This window comes from Thalia democratica, chromosome 4 (assembly GCF_965202585.1).
Source record: "Thalia democratica chromosome 4, ktThaDemo2.hap1.1, whole genome shotgun sequence".
NCBI classification, from domain to species: Eukaryota; Metazoa; Chordata; class Thaliacea; order Salpida; family Salpidae; genus Thalia; species Thalia democratica.
The window spans coordinates 66,257,694-66,276,705 of record NC_139168.1 but is presented as its reverse complement, the minus strand read 5'-3'; the positions used below and the strand labels follow the sequence as shown (position 1 = coordinate 66,276,705).

The window sequence follows — 19,012 nt, the reverse complement described above, 5'->3', positions numbered from 1 at the left end:
ATTTTAGAAAATTTAATTAACATTTGGTTTAATAAGTGTCTCATGAAAGTATTTTAGTTTCTCATTAAATCAATTTCTAACTTTAAAACGAGGTTCGATCGGAAAGTTATTAAATAAATAAGATAAAAATCTATTTGATACAGATAGTTAAGATCCTTTCAGGTAGTATAAAGACTAATATTAAGTACAGATGTATGCTCTTAAATTAAAATAAAACTTTATTAGGTTTAAAAACTTTAAAAGAAATAAGTTTTATAAAAATAACAAAGAAATATTGACAACACATACTATTTATTTACTAAAGGATCAATGCACGGCAGAAATTATCAACCGTAAATTTACAATACATAAAAACACATTAAGCTATACGATTTAAGTACTTCTTCAGGACTTGCCCGCTCTTCTTCCATTTCTTGATCTTCAGCCTGATCTGCTCCACGCTTTGCTTCAGCTTCCTCTCGCAGTTCTTGCTGATCCTCGGCGTGAGGAATTCCTTTACCTCCTGCAGCATCTCCTCGGTGGCGAAGCAGGACGTCGAAGCTTGCACGATCTTTCCCAGGTAGTGGTTCTCGCTGTACTTGTCGTAGAACACCTTCCACTGCTCTTTCACAAACTTCCACGACTCGTCCCTGCCCAGCTTGGACCTACTCGCCATTCTTGCCAACATCCTGTACTTTTCGTTGTCCCTTACGTTGTTCGACATCATGTACTCTTGAGCGAGCTTCAAGCACTCCAATTCCTCAACGCACCCCAACGCGCCCTCGATCTCCGTCTTCTCCTCCATTGAATCTGCCTTCTTGTGCATCTCCACCATCTTTTGGTAAGCATCAACGCCTCCCTTGGCCACGTAAACTTCGTAGACGGATTGACGAATCTCCGGGTTGATCGGCGTCTGCTTCTCGAAGAAATCGTTCATGATCTCCATGCACTTTTGGTTGACTCCGTCGTCGTTGGAAGCCGTGATGAGGAGCGCTCTCAAACTTGCGTCCAAGTGGGACTCTCCCTCCTTTGCTTCCATCCCGACGTGCGCCACGATGTCTTTATACAGGTCTTTTTTGAATTGGGAAAACACTTTCGAAGTTTGTTCGTCGTTCCACAGAAGCTTGGTCATGGCGCTCATTGACTTGATGATTTCCTTCCACACCGGGTACTCGGTGTCGCCCTTGAAGCGCTTCAGCAGGTCAATGTAGGTGGCGAAGGAGCATTGGCCGGTGGAGGCCATCGCTTTCACGTCGCTCAAGACGTTGAGGCGGTCAAAGCAGTCGAGCTGCCCGTTTTCGATGGCTGTGATCAGCTTGGTCAAAATGTCTTGGCTGTAGTTCACTCTGTAGAAGCCGCGGAAGCCAGGGTTGACTTTGAACCATTCGTTCGGACCGACGCCTTCCACCGTGATCTGATCGGATTTCGATGAAAAGATGAAAGACTGGTGTTCTTCGGAGGTCGACGTGGAGATTGAGAGTGGCACCTGCCACAAGCTGTCGCTGCCTTCATCGGAAGGGGAGAGGCAAAACATTTTCTGGGACAAATTCAAAGTCACAGAGTTGTCATTTTGGCTGGCGACGGACACGTTGATGACGGGAAATCCCAACTGCTTGGTCCAAGTCGACATGACCTGTTCAACAGGCTTGCCGCTGGCGTCCTCAAAACACCTCCACAAATCTTCAGTTTGCGTGTTGGAGTAGGCGTGCTTTTTGAAATAGGCCTTCATGCCTTGCTTGAACTTTTCCGCTCCGATCCAAAAGTGAATCATCCTGATGATGTTGCCTCCCTTTTTGTAAGATATCGCGTCGAAGATCTCGTCCACTTCTGCTGGGTGGTTCACCGGAATCTCGATGGCGTGGCTGTTCTTCTGGATGTCCTGCTCCAGCGAGCGAATAGTGTCGTCGTTGACGTACTGCTCCCAAACCTTGAAGTCCGGATTGAACACGTTCGTTGCGTCATACTCCATGAAGGTTGCGAAGCCCTCGTTGAGCCACAGGTGCGTCCACCACTCCATTGTGACCAGGTTGCCGAACCACTGGTGCGACACCTCGTGGCACACCACGATCGTCACCCACTGCTTCTGCGCCTCCGACGACTCCTTCTCATCAACCAACAATGCCGACTCCTTGTACGTAATCAGCCCCCAGTTCTCCATGGCCTCGTGAGCGAACTCGGCGATAGCGATCAGGTCAAGTTTGTTCATCGGGTACGGGCAGTCGAAGAACTCTGTGAAGTGCTGCACCGATTTGATTGCTACTTCCAGAGGGTACTTTCCCTGGTCGGACTTTCCCGGAGGCGTGTAGACTTTGACGTCGATTCCGTCCTCGGTCTTGCCCTGGACGTAATCGAACTCTCCCACCACGAAGGCCAGCAGGTAGGTGGACATCTTCTTCGACTTGGCGAACACCACCTTCTTCGTGACGTCATCCTCGAGAACCTCCTCGCTGACGACGTTCATGTTGGAGAGGGCGACGAGGTCCTTCGGCACGTTCAAAGTGACGTCGAAGGTCGCTTTCAGGGCGGGCTCGTCCCAGCAGGGGAGGCACTGCCTGGCGTCGGTGGACTCGAACTGGGTGACCAGGTTGTAGCTCTCCACCCCGTCCTTGCTGGTAACTTTGGTTCGGTAGAATCCAGCCATCTTGTCGTTATGGATACCACTGAAACTCATCTGGAGGACGGCGGGTCCCTGGGGAATGACGTCATCGAACACGAGGGTGCAGGTTTCTTCCTCCTTGTTCAGGTTGACTTGGGTTGGTACGTAGTTTGTCCCGGAGTGCTGGAGGCTGCACTCTTTGATTTCCAGCTCCTTGCTGTTCATTTTGATCTCATTAGTGGCTTCATTGACCTGTTTAGTGTAATGTTTTAACATTTTACTGATTTGCAACGTTTATACTTCTGCAAGTCTTAGTTGTGAATACTTCATTGGTAACTTCAAAAACTACAACTAACTTGCATATTTGCTTAGCTTGCATATTTTATATACCTTATTTTATCAACCCAAACATGTAAGAAAATAATTTTTTTTTATATAATTAAAATTAAAAATAACATGAAAATAAACACTAAAAAATTATTCAAGTTAAGCAGATATGTAAATTGGTTGCACGCTTTTGTAGCTACCCTGCTTTGTAACTTAAGACATCTGTTTAAAATCAAAATTAAATATTTAAAATTAACATTAAAAAGTTATCTTACGATGCTTACTTAAAATTGGGGACATTACAATACGACTGGGTATAAATTTGTTGTAAATAGGTGTTATGACTAACGACTTATTGACTTACCAAGTTATTTACAAAAATTGCTTCACTCTATAATAAATAACATTAATAAAATCCATAGTTATATTAACTTATATCTATAAAGATAACAATAAAGGATCTTAACGTATTGCTAAGGAAAATTTTATAAATTGATTATCCTGATTGCATAATTACCTGATGATCTCTTTTGAGCGGAGCATTTTTTTGAAAATAAAACATTTAACTTTTGTATGTTAAAGATGCTCACTTATAAAAATTTAAGACAATTTAAATAATAATTTATTGAGGCTTTAAAGCTTAGCTACATTTCAGCAGATAAAGAAAAATTTACAAAATGTATAAAAATAACTAGTGAAGTAAAAACTTACAATAATGTCAACAGATTGATGTCCTTCAAAGATGAAAGTTTCGAATGAAGGTGTCAATGTGAGATCATAGTTCATTGGTGTAACGTTGGTAGGCAAACGAGAAAATTCCATTGTAGTTGTTTTAGTTATTTTAGTTATTTATATAAGTCTGCAGAGTTACAATTGTTAAAAGTATTAATTTTGAATACAGTTTTTTATATAACAAACATAATTTACACTGTAAAATTGAAACCAAAAACGTACTTGTTCGTCATCTAAAAATTCACAATTAAATATATTTTTATTAACTACGGCGAGATTTTTGCCCTTGTTTCTACATTTGTATTTAATAAAAAGCACTCGACTATTTTATAGTTATATTACAAAATAATATTACAGTCACCTCTCACGAATCTACACCCACATTGTGTCCGCAGCAAAAAAGCGTAGCTAAACGAGAGAACTTAATATGAGATGTAGCTACTAAACATACTATATTAGCGGTTTTCTTATGATGCATTTGATTGAATACAGTATATGGGCTACCAAGTTGAGCATTTAATTCAAGTGAGCATACGTGTGAAAATAATATTTTTAATATAAGTTGTTTCTGTGTACAAAAAGATTTTTCTTTCTACATTGTTAAACCTAAGATTAAGCTTGTCTTGCATGGTATTAAAGAAAGTTGAGTTGAAACTACATCTGAATAATACTACAAGATACTTAAGTTATTTTATATAAACTAGGAAAAGCAAATGAGTAAATGAGTCTTTTATTATATAACCACGACAAAATTGTATAATGGCTGTATTAAAAAATAAAACAACTTGTGTAAATTACTTTTAGAACAATTAAATCTCAAAATATAGACTAACAGAAAAACAAATTCAGAACTTACTTAAAAAGTGTTAATATTTCAAGAAAAAAAAAAAAATAGTAAATCAACAAGCACCGTATTTATAAGATAGATTTGATTATAATTTTAAGCAGGTTCACAATAACAACTGAGTAGTAATACTTCATAGTATTTATGTACTAGACCACCTAAATAGACTTTCTAAACAATGAAACAGCATGTTTAGAAAGTTAGTTTCATTATTGAATCATGATATTATGGGCAGTCTAAATGAATTTAAGGAATTTTTTTTGGATTTCAAGAGAGGTGCAAACTTTTGTTTTATTAACAATTGCTTTGATAGGCTAAGTGTGGATTTCATTAAATGAAATAAAACTTTATGGTGTATTATTTATATTTTTGTTATACAGCATGCGAAGACAACAGTTTCATTACGCTATTTCAAAACATTAAAATTATAAATTATGGTAAAAACTTATAAATAGACTATTTATTTAAGTGTTAGCATCTATAAGAACTTTATTGTTGCTTGTTTATATATGGTTTAAAGTAGTACTTTTACAAAAGACTACCACAATTATTTTAACATCAGCCTTATTTAAAATATCACATAAGCTGTTTTTATTCTACCTGTAATAATTAGTTGCCAACTGTTGATTCTTATCCTAAGCTGTTACTACTCCTGGCTTTTTTACAACTAACTAATTTTAAGGAATATCTTCTGAGTAAATGCAGTTTCATTACCAGTACACTTCTTATTAAAGTTCATAATTATTTCCATTTAATGAACAACACTTAATACTATTTAGTAATCTAAAAACGTGTTTTATCAAATTTAATCAACGTTTCAATTAATAACGTACGAAAGTTGATTTTACATATAGTAACTTTAAAGCAAAACTTATTTTGCAAGAAAAACAAACAAACGGTTTCACAAGTATAAAAACATTTTTCAAAATTATAAGAAAAACTTCCAAAAGCTTGTCGTAGAGGTTTATTAATTTTTAGGACTATTTTTCATGAAAATTACTCGACTGCTACTGGCAACGGCTGTTTAATCTTGTTTCTTTAAAAACCAATTACAAAATGCAGCGAAAAAACTTATATGATGGAAAGTTACATGTAAATTAGTTGCTTAACAAAACACTTAGTGTGATAAGAACTAACTTTTTAGTTAATTACTGTGCAAAGCTTAGTTTACATTGGAAACTACTATAATATGCATTAATAAGAATTATTCAATATGTAAAAAATTGAAGAACAACCAAAGATAAAAAAGCATTTCATAGTTTTAACTAGCTAAAACTTACAGATGTAAAAAAAGGCCCTGATGTTTTTACTGTGAATAAATACTCAGAAAAAGACAATCTGTGTTTTTAACTTTGCAATAAAACTAGTAGAGTACTTTTTATCAGGTACAAAAAATGGAATAAGTCTGAATACAAGACTATAACTAAAAAAACAAATTACAAAATAATTTTTAGTGTGCTTGATCAACATGCTCGCGGGCAACACAACTTACCTTTGACGGTCCGCATCCCATTAAAAATAAAAGTATATTCGCAGGCCGTAGATTTACTGTTTGAGGGCAATATGTTGCCGATCCCTGGATTAAACGAATATTTCAATTAATGCGTAGTTCGAAGTCCTGGACAAGACGTAAAAGGTATGCGTGGTGTGCGACTCGACAACCGAAATTTTTTTTTGTGCACCTAGTCTGAAGACCAAATATTTTGAGCGTATTTTTAGTCGTTCAATAAACTATATATACTTTTTAAAGAAATTCGCTAAAAATTCCGACATATGTATTAATATGTTTTTCTAATTTTTAGAACTTTTTCAAAACAATTATCTATTTTAGTAGTCAAAATTTTAAACATGCTATTAAATTAGCTATAGTTTAGCAAATTTGTAATTTATTTAATGAAATTTTTAACACAACTCAACAAAAACTAGTTATGTTTTTAAACTTACAAAAACACGATGTCCTGCGAAAGACTTTGAAATCGTAACTTATAAAAGTTTGTCGGATTCTATTGAGATTTTAAATAGATCAGAACTTTATTTTTCAAACAAATTTAGCACAGAGCTGTCAAATTTTACATGGCACTTGAAAGATACGAACAAGAGATACACTTTTAACTTGGGAGATATTTTGCAGAAGCCAAACACAACCTAAAATCACAAAATATATACTTTTACGCAGATTAGAGAAAGTTGAGATAAAAAAAAAATTCAAAAAAAAACCTTGCCTGCATAAACAAAACATTTATTTAAAAATCAAAAATATGTCATTAACATTATTAACAAGTTATATAGCTGATTTACTTCCACTGATAACAGTTTAACTTTCTTTTTTTACTTAAATAGTTTTTTTTGTGATAAGTGATAACCGGATCCAAAGTTGATCCAGGTGTTGTTGTTCAACTGAGGTCCGATGGGATCCGGGTAATTTAAAAGTTGTAAAATAATTAAGGCATAATTAAGCTCTAACTAAAATAGTGATCCTACTGCATCCAGAAAGTTACCCAGAAATCAAATGGTTACCCAGTAATCCAGAAAGTTTCAGGTCGGACCCGTATTTATTTTTTTTAATTAAGATCCGGCCAAATACGGGTCCTTTTATTAAAAAAAGAAATTATGCTAAATTACACTTTGATATAATGTTCTATTATTCTTTTATTACCAATAATATGGATAGAAAACTTTTCTAGTCGATGGGTTAGACTTATTATAACATCCTTTTCAGTCGATCATACTAAAAATGAAATCTTAGCAAGCTTCCTTATTTTAAAAGAACTGTGCCGTATATACTTTTCAAATCTTTAAACAAATGGTTATATTGAAATAATAACTTTCAATAAGTATTGTTTACGGAAAACTTAATTAAAAACACAAGCGAAAAGGTAAATGTATTTTAGTTGTTTTCAAGATAAATTTACAACGAACGCCAAAGAAGTTTCTGCTTTGTGGGCCAAATCCAATATACAGATTGTAAACCGCCGTGCAAAAACTTCCCCTTGTGCTAAATGGTCTTCGCGCAAAAGTGTCTTCGTGAAAAATTATCTTCGTGCAAAAAAAAAATTGTGCAAAAGTGTCTCTTCGTGCATATTTGACCCTTTCCCGTTTATAGTACGTTAGAGTATAATTGTTTTAAATTGACATTTTCTGTGTTAGTTGTTTTATTTTAGCTTAAAAAACGTCTTTATCTTTTGCCATTAACTATGATTAAGTTGATAGCTTATGTGAAAATGACATTTCACCATTTGTTAGTTTTATGTATATTAGACTTCAGTTGCGACGCGTGGTTTATTCGTAAATTGGTGCGGAGATTTACAAGTATTTTGAGAATCCCTTAGCTTGGGATCTTTCAAATTAAATTATTAAGATAAAAATAATACAATACAACTACAACAAATTGTTTGTAAACAAAAGTTTATCTATTAAATATTCTTTGTGAATTATTTATATTTTATTTATTTAAGATTTTTGTTAAGCTTTTATTAAGTTCATATTACCGTTTACTAGTTTTTGCACCTTTTACCACATAACTAGTCTTATAACAAAATAGTTTAAATATTACGTCTAAATTTTAAGTTTTATAGTATTTTAAAGCTAAATCGATAATATATAAATACGTAGTATTACAAAAATGGTTTTTATAAATTCTAATTTTTAGCTTAATTAGCGTAGCCTGAAAAATACTCTAAACATGAAAATTTAAGTTAGAAACATAAGTAAATTGTTGCTTGGGTTATATAAAAATATATGTTGCTTTTATTTGTCAATAAAGTATAGATCATTATAACACAGATTTAAACAAAAGTGCATGTTATTTTAGAAAACTATCTTTAAAAACCGTTTACTTCTTTTGTAACTTGTGGTTACTGAAGCCACAGTTACCATAAGTAGCTATAAAGCTATAAATCTTAGTAAAAAAATTGCTTTTTTGGAAGGTGGTAATAAATTAGCTTTTAGCCCTTAAATAATTGCGATAAGTGATTTTACACTAAAAGCTTATGGAAAAAAAATATTGCCGTTTTAATAAAAAAATTGCCTTTTGAATAAATAAAACCCCCTTTTTTTTAAGTTTTAAAATTTTAGTTTCTGATGACTCTAACATTTAGCTCATCTAGTAATACTTTTTTGCTCTAAAGTAACCTTTTATAAAGAGTAAAACAGCATAAATAATTAGTAAACTGAAATTAATGTATGATAAGTTTACAAACTCTTGTTGAATGATAAAAGTAAAATTATTACAATCAGTTCTTTCCTTAAAAAAAATTTTAGAAATCTAATTAAAAACTGTCATTAAAAAGGGTTAAGTTAATAATAATCTTGTTTGTTAGTTTAAGATAATTAAAATAATTTCATTGTTTGAATAAAATAAGGAGTAGAGTATGAGACTGATGTTTATTCACCATATAGAAAAAAATCAAACAGCTCAATTTATAGTATATTAGTTAAAAAAATTTCTATTCTTTTTGATAGAAAGTATTTTATCATTTCATTTTATACATATTATATCTTAAAAATTTACTTTATAAACTTCAAACTAAAATTTCTTGAATATTGGTCTATAAGTAAACATAAGCATTGTAAAAAAGCAAATTTTTAAACTCTTTTTTGCACTTAGATATTTTTTTACGTTTTTCATTTAATTTACTTAAATTAAAACAAACTTTATGCTGGTTGGACATGTTGATTGTTTTATTCAATAAAACAAGTTTACTATTTAATAAAACAGTTAAGCAAATATTTAAAATTTTTACCTATATGCATATACAAAACTTTTCTAGACAATATTTAAAATACATGGTGCTCTTAAGTATTATGATTATACTAAATATTTTATTGTAGTGAATTTACCTATTCTTTCCTTTTATTTATTTTTGAGTTATTTATTGCATTTTTTTGGTTGCTATTGTAGAAAGGGAAAAGTAAAATTTAAATGATGTAAAAATCAAAATCTAGGGTAGGAGACAGTGTGGGTGGAGCCCATGGTAGACTACAGTTTCCATGGTCAATATTGGCAGTAATGGGTTAAAAAAAGTGCTTACCATTGTTTTTATTGTATGTATAAATAGTTGTTAAGTTTTTGTTTATTTTCACTTATTATTGTTTTTAAATTTAGCTCAAAGTATTAGTCACAAGCAAATGGTGCGCAGCCCATGACTGAAAGGTCCTTCTGCACACCAATCCATCGACCTTAGTTGTGAGCCTCACATGTTTTCTTTTTCTTTTTTTAATAAACTTTAAGTTATAAATTGAAAATGTGCTTTTTCTCTGGTTGCTAATGGACTTATATTTAAGACAAAATTTGTATGAAGTTTGTGAAGTTGAATTTTTGGTAGATATATTAGTTAAAGATTATAAAATATTAACTGTTTCAAAAGGATAGTCTTTAAAGGATATTTTTATAAAAAAAAGAAAGGATCTGTTTTGATACAGAAGTAGTAAATTTGTTTTTTAAATTCTACCTCTAGATACAATATTGCACATTTTAGTTTTTATAATCAAAGTTAAATGTGTTTAGTGTATACAAGGTTCTCTCTGGCCCAGATTTTTAAAAACTAATCTCAAAAAACGTAGGAGAAGATAAATTTTTAGTGAAATAGTCTATTTTTGCAGTTTTAGTCTGCAACTCCTGTAAGGAACCTATTTTTACCTCTTACTTTGACTGGCTATATCTCAAAAATTGTTTTGAATTTTTAAAAGCTGTAAAAAGCATTTTGTAGCTTAGTAAAAATATATAAAATAATATCAAATTGTGAAAAAAAGTGTTTTATGATTATATGCCCTATGTCCTTAAATTATTTTCAAAAAAATTACAAAAATAACTTCTTGATTATTTAATGTCATTTTGAAACATTTGCAACTGTTTTGTTCGGTTTGTTGTTTTATATGGTGATTGGAAAATATTGATTGAAACAATAGATTTAATTATTTTGCATAGTGTTGGACTAGTTGTTATATTTTTATATATACAATTTACTTTGATGATTTTTTAAATAGTTCCAGACTAAAAATAAGTTTGATCTGTTTTAGGAGGCTACTAACACTTTGTCATACTATATTGATTTTCTATATTTGTGCTCCTGCACTTAATTTTACACTGTTTTTTAAAATACTTTTCAATTTGATTATAAAGGTACAACACACTTTATAAAATTTTCTCAAAAATTTTTAAAAGAAAACTTATTTAGTTCCCCATTTTACCTTGAATTTTAAAATTAAAAATTTAAACAAGTTCTTTATAAAATGAACTATTATATACTGATAATATCTTTAAATATTTTTCATATTTTTGTTTAATAAAAAACCCATTTATATCAAGTAGCTGTATAGTATCTTTTCATTATTTTTTTACCTTTAGTTTAATTTTATACTTAAAAAACAACTAAACTTGTACTTAAAAACTAAAATGTAGAACAAAATCAGATAACCAGGAAGAAATTTTTTTTAAATCACTGGCTACCCTGTTTAATATAAATAGTTTATCAAGTGGTATGGAATGTACAACATACCCAACTAATGAATTATTATAGAAATTGTGTAAAACATAAAGATAAACTTTTGACAGAGTGGTAAAAAAATCTAGAATCCTGGAAAAACCTTGAATATTCAAAACAAGTTACTAGAAAACCTGTAATTGTTAACAATTTTTACATATTAAGTAGTAAAATTTTGGTTTGACATAAAGAATCTCTCATAATTTTTTTTTAAACACATTTGAAGTAGCTTAACAGTATCTTTTTAATGTTGTTATACTACTTAATGAAGTTGTTTATGAATTGCATGTTGTTTTTGTTGTTCTACTTGTTTAAATTCTTAAAAAAAAAAAACTAAATTTTTTTAAAGAAAAAATAATTGATACATCAAAAGCAAGCAGGTTGATTTGAAACAAATGTTATGCTATGAAATGTTACAATTTGTTTAAATTCTTAAAAAAATTTTTTTATTTGATTGTTACATCAAAAGCAAGCAGGTTTATATGAAATAAATGTTGGTAAAAGAGAAATGCATGAGCATGAAAATTTTTTTTTTAATTTTTATAACTGCATGCATATTTTTCAGCAGATATTTGTATAGTTTGATAAATTTCTAGATGCTTTTTAGTTTGTTCACTTATTTTTCTAAGTAAAAGTTATAGAATATATTAAACATAACAATAAACTGTACAGACATAAACAAAACCTATAAATAGTATGGACAGATTATATATGTAATTTATTTATTTTTACAAAATGATTGATGAATTTTAAATATTACCAAAATACTTAAAGTTTTACTCTAATGCACCATGCTATAAGTAGCCAGCATTTAACAAATGGTAGTTTTAATTAATATGAGCTAAATACATTTCATAAAAATATAACTATTATGTAAAGTTATTTTTTGTACATTTGTAAAACTGCGTTTAGTTGAATGCGCCTTCTGTAATATGGTGTTATTAACTATGAGTGTTCATTTGACATAAATGAATTTTTATTTATTAAAAGTTTATTAAATGTAAATCAAACCTCACTCTACAGAAACTTTAAATTACTCTAAAAATATTTTTGTAACTTAATTATGTAACAGTGTTGTAATTGTTGCTTAATTTGTAAACACAAAATTAATTAAACTTAGAATATAAAAACTAAATTCAAAAAAGTAAGTTAAATTTAAATTAACTAAATTATAAGTATACTTGGAAAAAGAGCAAAGATCATTTTTTAAACTTACTGATTTTTTTTTGGCCTCTAAGACTTTTTCACAAACGTTATTGTAGTATGACTTTTTTAAATTTCAATAAAGAGAATTTGATCTGAAATTATAATTACTATTAAGTTACAATCAATTATTTGTAGTGGAGGCTTAAAAACAAATCTACACCAGGCTCCCTCATCATTCACAATAGTTGTCATAAATGTTACAACTCAAGCTAAGATGCTTGAGGCAATACTAGGCATAAGCAGCTGCTTGCTTAAATGTTTGATGATAAAGTACGAGCTGCTCGTTTGAGGCGTACGGAGTGCACAGCTGTAATAAAACATGACCTTTGGCCCATGTGCAAGGATTATTCAAAAAGAAAACTGGAGATGACTTATAATTCCCTTTTTGTTGACAAGGCTACTTTTAAAGCTGGCAAATTCAGCTATTTCGGTAAGCATCCAAAAGTTGTAACTATTTTTTATATACCAAATTTATTAACATTATGTAATATTGGTTCTGCTTGTAAAGAGTTATTTTTTTTTAGATTTTAATTAAGTACTTCTAGTTATTTAGTAGAAAGATTTTAATTTCTTATTTAATTTTTCAGTTTTTAATTTCTAAATTTGTAATAATATTATATATAATTATTATGTATTTGTAATCATTTTGAAAATTATTTTTAGAGTCTTATGTAATATGAATGGGTTTAACCAAGTAACAGTTTTTTTACAAAAAAAGCTTGTTATTATCAATTGTAAATTTACCCTAAATTAAAAAGCATAAAAGTTATTTAAAGCAAATTAAGTAAAACAAGCTACAAAAATTATACATATAAATTGTAACGCTTTTCTTATGAAATAATTTTAGAAAAATAGTCAATTCTAGTTCTGTTGATCATCTCGAACATTTAAACATTATTATCAAAATCTCTTTAATCACAAATTCAAAAATTATATGAATAAATTGTATATAGTTTGACTTTTATTTTTGACTTTAGTTGGTCTACTTGAATGCCCTTGTTCATGCATTTTCATGACCAGTATATATATTAAAGGGAGCATAATTACTTTTTATATTCTGTAGGTTGATATGAAAAAATACTACCAATGAAAGTGGTTCGATAGATATCTCAAATTAGCTTCTTTGTCCGAAATTAAAAAGTTCAATTCAAAAAACAGCAGACCCACATTAGATGCTTCAACTACCCAAATTCAAAAGGTTTGAAACTTGTTTTTTTAAAATATGTTTCAATGCTAAAAGCATTTTTAAATGGTTAAGCTGAAATTTTAAACTCTTTAAAAAAGTTTAAATTACCTTTATACATGTCTTGCAATAAAATATAACAGTATGTATTATTATGAACAAGTTGTTGTGTTTCCTAGAGGTTTTGCAATCTTTATTAAGATTTAAGTGTAAAATCACAAACTTTAGAGCTAGGTATACTTGATATATTGAAATAGTTTGTTCTTAATGTTTTATTTCATCTGAGTTTTTAGGAAATGAAAACTTTTTAGAGATGTTTTTTATTAATTAGTTTAGTACATATTTGTAGTTTTATCACTCACAGTTTTTTTTTTTAAAGTTAAACTTGATTTATTTTTATACAAAGAACATGTTCCTCTATTGTTTTATCATTTATTAAAATTATAGGTTTATCAATCACTGATTTGTGTAAAAATCTTAACAATTAGATAATGTATTGTTTTTTAACTTAAAATGTGCTTAAAATTTCCTGTTTAATTCTATTTTTTTGTTGTATGAAACTATAACAGTGTGTTAATCTACTTTAAATTGAACAAAAAAAATATTTTTGCTGTTTTTGTTTTCTACATGTTAATAACAAATCAAACATATAACATTTTAACGAGTTTTATGTTGAAAAGGTAAAATTTTCAAAAGAAAGTTCCTTCTTGTGTGAATTTTCTTTTAACTTTGATGCTACTTTAAGCTTTTTTAAAGAAGTAGGTGACTCTAAAAAAAAGTAACTGTTTAAAGCAATTTAGTTTTTGATTGCATTAAAAGTTTCTTTACTTTTTAAGTCCACTTTATATCGACAAAAAGGTTATTATTTAGTGTTTTTTTATACTTATTTTTATTAAACTACATTTAACTAAGTTTATGTTTAAAAATTGATTTCAAAATGCTTTGTTTTAATTGATTTTCATATTTATGTAGAACAAACAAAATTACTCAAGCTTGCAATATTAAATGCTTTTTAAAGCTTAGTTATTTAAAGCTTATTTGAAAGTTGTATTGTAGTAAGTTATTTGAAACATGTAGTTTAATTTTTTTAATCTCAGAAAAAAAACTTTTAAGACAGAGTTCATATATACTATATGATCAAAAAAATTGTGTAGTAAATTTTAAATTAATTAGATTAAAGGAACATACCTTTTTGTTAATTATTGTATATAAGTAAGCTCATGTAATGTTTTAAAACATATAACATTAATTTTTTTTTTCTTAATCTCTGTTTTTTTTGTTACATAATTGGTAATATATGAATGTTTTAAACTAATTACACTTTTTACCTTGTACATTGGAGGTTAAGTGTGTAATCTTTCAATTAATGTTGTAGTTTTTGATATTCAATTTTATATGAGTGTAAAAAGTATTTTAAGCTATATCTTCCCATCGATTATATTTATTTTTAAAAGTATGGATAAAAGTTAGTTTTTTTTATTACACACTGAAAGTTTTTAATTGAATTTTTAAAACTATAATTTTAAGCACTACATTTTGATTAAAATTTAACTATTATGAATACCAGTGTAGATAATATTCTTAATCTACTTTTTTACATTCCAAAGTATATTTACTGATGTTGTTTGATCTTTTTTCATTTTCACTTAGTTAATGACATAAAACTATTAGAACAAGAATGTAAATAACATATATTTTTTTAAATAATTTTAATAAATACCAATGTAAGTAATTTTTTAAATAGCTTTAATCCATATGTTTTATCATTTTTATGATGAACATAAAGGATTATAAGACCAGCTTCAAATTAAAAATAAAGCTTTTATGTATTTTTCATTGTTTAATAGATTTTACTGTTTTTAGGGTGTATTCACACTTTTAGTTTTGCTAAGTTAAAAATAATAAACTGTTTCTTAACTATTTTAGTTTATATATCGACATTTACTTTTTCTTTGATTGTTATTTGTAAAAAAGCTTTAGTTTTTATTAGTCTTTTTTAAAGCGTTTTTTGTAGATTAACTTATACCATTTGAATTTTTTTTCAAATCTAAAAAATAATCAATAAAAAATAACCGTTAATCGGAAATTCTATTTTCTATGATTCAGTTTTAATAAGTACTAATAAAAGTATCTATTTTAAATAGCTTTAATCCTTATATTTTTCATTGTTATGATGAACAAGAAATATTATAAGACCAGCTTAAATTTAAATAAAAATTCTTCTATATATACTGTTGTTGTTAAATATATTTTCTGTCTATAGGGTTAATTTACAGTTTTTTTTCAAAGTTAACCATTTAAAACTTTTACATGAGTTTCACATGTTATAAAAATGTTAACTATGAAAAAGCCTTATTTTTTTACTGAAAGCTTATAAATGTTAAAGGTAATATAAAATAGTTTAGGTATTGATAAAAATGTAAACATTGAATGCAATATTTTTTACAAATAAGGTAAGTTTTTAATAAAGAAACAAAAGTATTTAGGGAATTTTTTGTTTTTAAAAGCATAAGTATTGATAACTTATATAAATTTAGTTTTAAAATATCGCTAAAACTGCAAACTAGCGAATGGTTTTTGTTGATTAGACCATTTAATGTTAATGTAATTTTTGCATTGTATCATAATATTTTTTAATATATTTCGTTCAAGTATATTAAATAGAAGTTAATGAATTAAAAATAACTACATTTATAAAAAAGTTTTCAAGTTATATTTACTTAGCAAAAAATAGAAAAAATACTATTAACACAATTTCTTAAAATGCAAACTTAAGCAGCAGTGCAAACTCATAACTTGCACATTTAACCGAATGTGCGAACTCACAAAATTCTCCATTTAGAAATAATTATTAGTTTTAAAAACAAAAAATTATAATTTTTGAAAGTAGCTTTTCAATCAACTAAAAAACAGTAAAGGAATTTGCTCTGCTCTAATGCAACGGCTTTAGTTTAAGTATTTAGTAATGAAAAAGTTTACATTCATAAACTTTAAATTTGTGAGAAAAGCACTATACTATAATTTTTTAATAGTAAGCTAAGCATTCATTGATATTCAAAGTAAGTCAAACTTAGCTCTTGGGAGATACCAAACGGTTAAAATATTTTGTATGTCAAGTTTTCATTAAAAATTATATAAGGGCAAAAATAGCTATAAAATTCTGGCAACTGTGACTGAAGCAAATAAGCAATACCACAAGTGTCATATTTTAAATTAAAAAAATTATAAAATGGTTTATTTTCACAACGACCTTCAATATTTTATTTTAAATAAAAACTATAAGAACCTTTATTAAAATTAAAATAAAAATTACCACAATATGGTTTTTTTTTATATAACAACTTTTATAGTAATATAATCTAGCTAGAATATCATGCTGAAAGCTAAATAAGTTTATAAATTTTTAAGAATAATTAAAAAATCGAAAACAATTTATAAGAAGTGTATAAAATTTTTCTAGATGAGAAATTTAATATCAAACCAAACATAAAGTAGAGAAATTTATCAATAGATCTTATTTTTATTTTGTAAACTGGTATCAAAACCAATTTATGCTTATACCCATCCCTAAGAACAAAATATACGAGTTATTTGTACTTTCATTTTAACTTAAAGATGATCAGTTTTGCCGGAGCATAAATGGTTCTATAAAATCTCTTATAACTTGGCAATTTTTTTTCCTCTCACCAACCTCAGCTCTTCCGACAGTCAATTCACCCGCATCGAAGCTACTTCCCCTGCTGCCTCTCACAAACTCGCTGCCTTCCACCCGAAATTCTTCGTGATTCGCTCCCGTGCTTGCAACGACGACAAACGAGAGCTTTCTCGGTACGATGCCGTCCATGCAACAACTTGCACCGTCTTCTTTTTGAGCTTCAAAGTTTGTCGTGGCGCAAATAGGTTCGCAGCTCGTATTTTCTGTTTTGCAGACTTTGAAATAACCGTTTGTCAGAACATTGCTGCGCTGGTTTGATTAAACTTCACGGAAAACAACATTTGTCCTTTAAACCGAGTTCTTCACTTTTGTTGACGGGGTTAACTTTGATGAATCTGGTTTATATCTTTTTTACTTTTTTATTCTTATCGAAAAAATTTATGACAAACTGGTAGTCATCGTCTTGCTCCTGCAAAGGCTCCGTCCTGTACTTTGCATCGTCCTTCGGTTCAAAAAGGCTGCCAAGTTGAAATGAAAGCTGCTTCACGGCGCGTTCCACTTCCTCTTCGAGCGGACTGTAAACAACCACGCTGTGCTCCAGCTTCCAACCGGCTATTTTCCTCCCGACCTCTCTCGTTAACGAGTCAAAGTGGCGAACTTGCTTTGATCTTTTACGTGCCGGAAGAAATACCTTTAAGATCTTTTTCCAGGAAAGCCGTTGCCAACCACCTGGTCCACAATTTCACTCATCACCGGTTTCTTGGCGGTTTCCAGCGGGTCGCACGAGGTCGTGATGGGCGACAACTTCGTTCAAGGTACCGTCCCTGTGAAAAGTTCCGTTTAGAGTTTTCCTTCCCGTCAAACTTGTTGTTCGGGCAGTCCTGAAAAGTGCCCGGAACCTTGAACATTTTGTTGACGTGCACAACTTGCAAGCTCCGTTCTTGAGATAACCTTCAAACATGTAGTACTTGCTTTCAAATCTTAGGCTGGTGCATATTCGCTTGGAATTATGGTTCACAAAAAAGTATAAGAGTTTATAACAACAGTTGAACTTGGGCATAACAAATGTTATCTTCGTGTTCGGTTTTAATACTACTAGAGATATACACCACGGGACCATATTATTCATTTCGCGAAGGTTTGAACCCTGTTTTCAAGATCCCTTCTACTTTTTTACCGAAGTTTCGTGTAACAGAATTTTTTTTGCGAGCTTTCAAAAAGGCTAGAATCTGCCGCAAGCATGTCAGATGAGCCGACTCTGTAAATTTTAACACTTTTGGAGTCATCTAAGAGTTCTAGTTGTGACCAAAATATTATTTCTTTCATATTGTCTCTTCCAATGATGGAGTTTTTCGAAATCTTATGATCAGGGCAATTGTCGTTCAACAACTCAAGTTTGTCTTTGAAGCCTGGAAGAAAGGTTTTATTTCAGATAAGCAGTGTCATAACCATAAAGCTTTTTAGCCTTTTCAATTAACTTTTGTGTATTCTTTTAATCTGATTTTATGGTTTCGTAATTCTCTTGATAACTCTTAATGACGTTGTTAATAACACCTCTACATTGAGAAAAACTTTTGAAAAATGTCTCCGCTTTTATTATACTAAACTGCATTTTTTACCATGTATAATTTTTATATTTTGGAGTAAAATCAATTGTAAGACATTCAAATATGCTGCTATGTAAAAAATATAAACATAGTAAATAAGCAGTAGTTTTATAAAATTTTTATACATATTTACCTATAACTTGTTCTTTGTAAAAAAAATATACTTTATACTAATTTATATGACTGTTTAACATGTTACATGATCTTAAACAAGTTTAAAATATTTTATAGAATAAAAGATAAGTTTTCTTAGTCTTAACTTAATTGTTAAGTCTAACAAGGTATTAGTGTTTTAACAAATTGTAATTATTGAATACTGTTGGTTGGTAAAATTAAAAAAATAATTTGTTGGTATTTCAATATCAGCTAGCTAGTTAAAGTTAGTTTTTTACACAAACAGC

General features: G+C 29.5%; 1 protein-coding gene across 1 annotated transcript; it reads right to left on the bottom strand.

The window, feature by feature from the left end:
- Positions 1 to 358: 358 nt before the first annotated feature.
- LOC145833595 (puromycin-sensitive aminopeptidase-like) lies at positions 359 to 17,965 on the bottom strand. Its single transcript, XM_082940750.1, has 5 exons — positions 17,751 to 17,965; positions 17,454 to 17,672; positions 17,359 to 17,399; positions 17,041 to 17,267; positions 359 to 2,827 (listed from the first exon to the last, which is right to left on the bottom strand). Exons 1-5 carry the CDS (start codon positions 17,963 to 17,965, stop codon positions 359 to 361), a joined length of 3,171 nt encoding a protein of 1,056 aa, XP_082796876.1.
- Between the last annotated feature and the right edge of the window lie 1,047 nt (positions 17,966 to 19,012).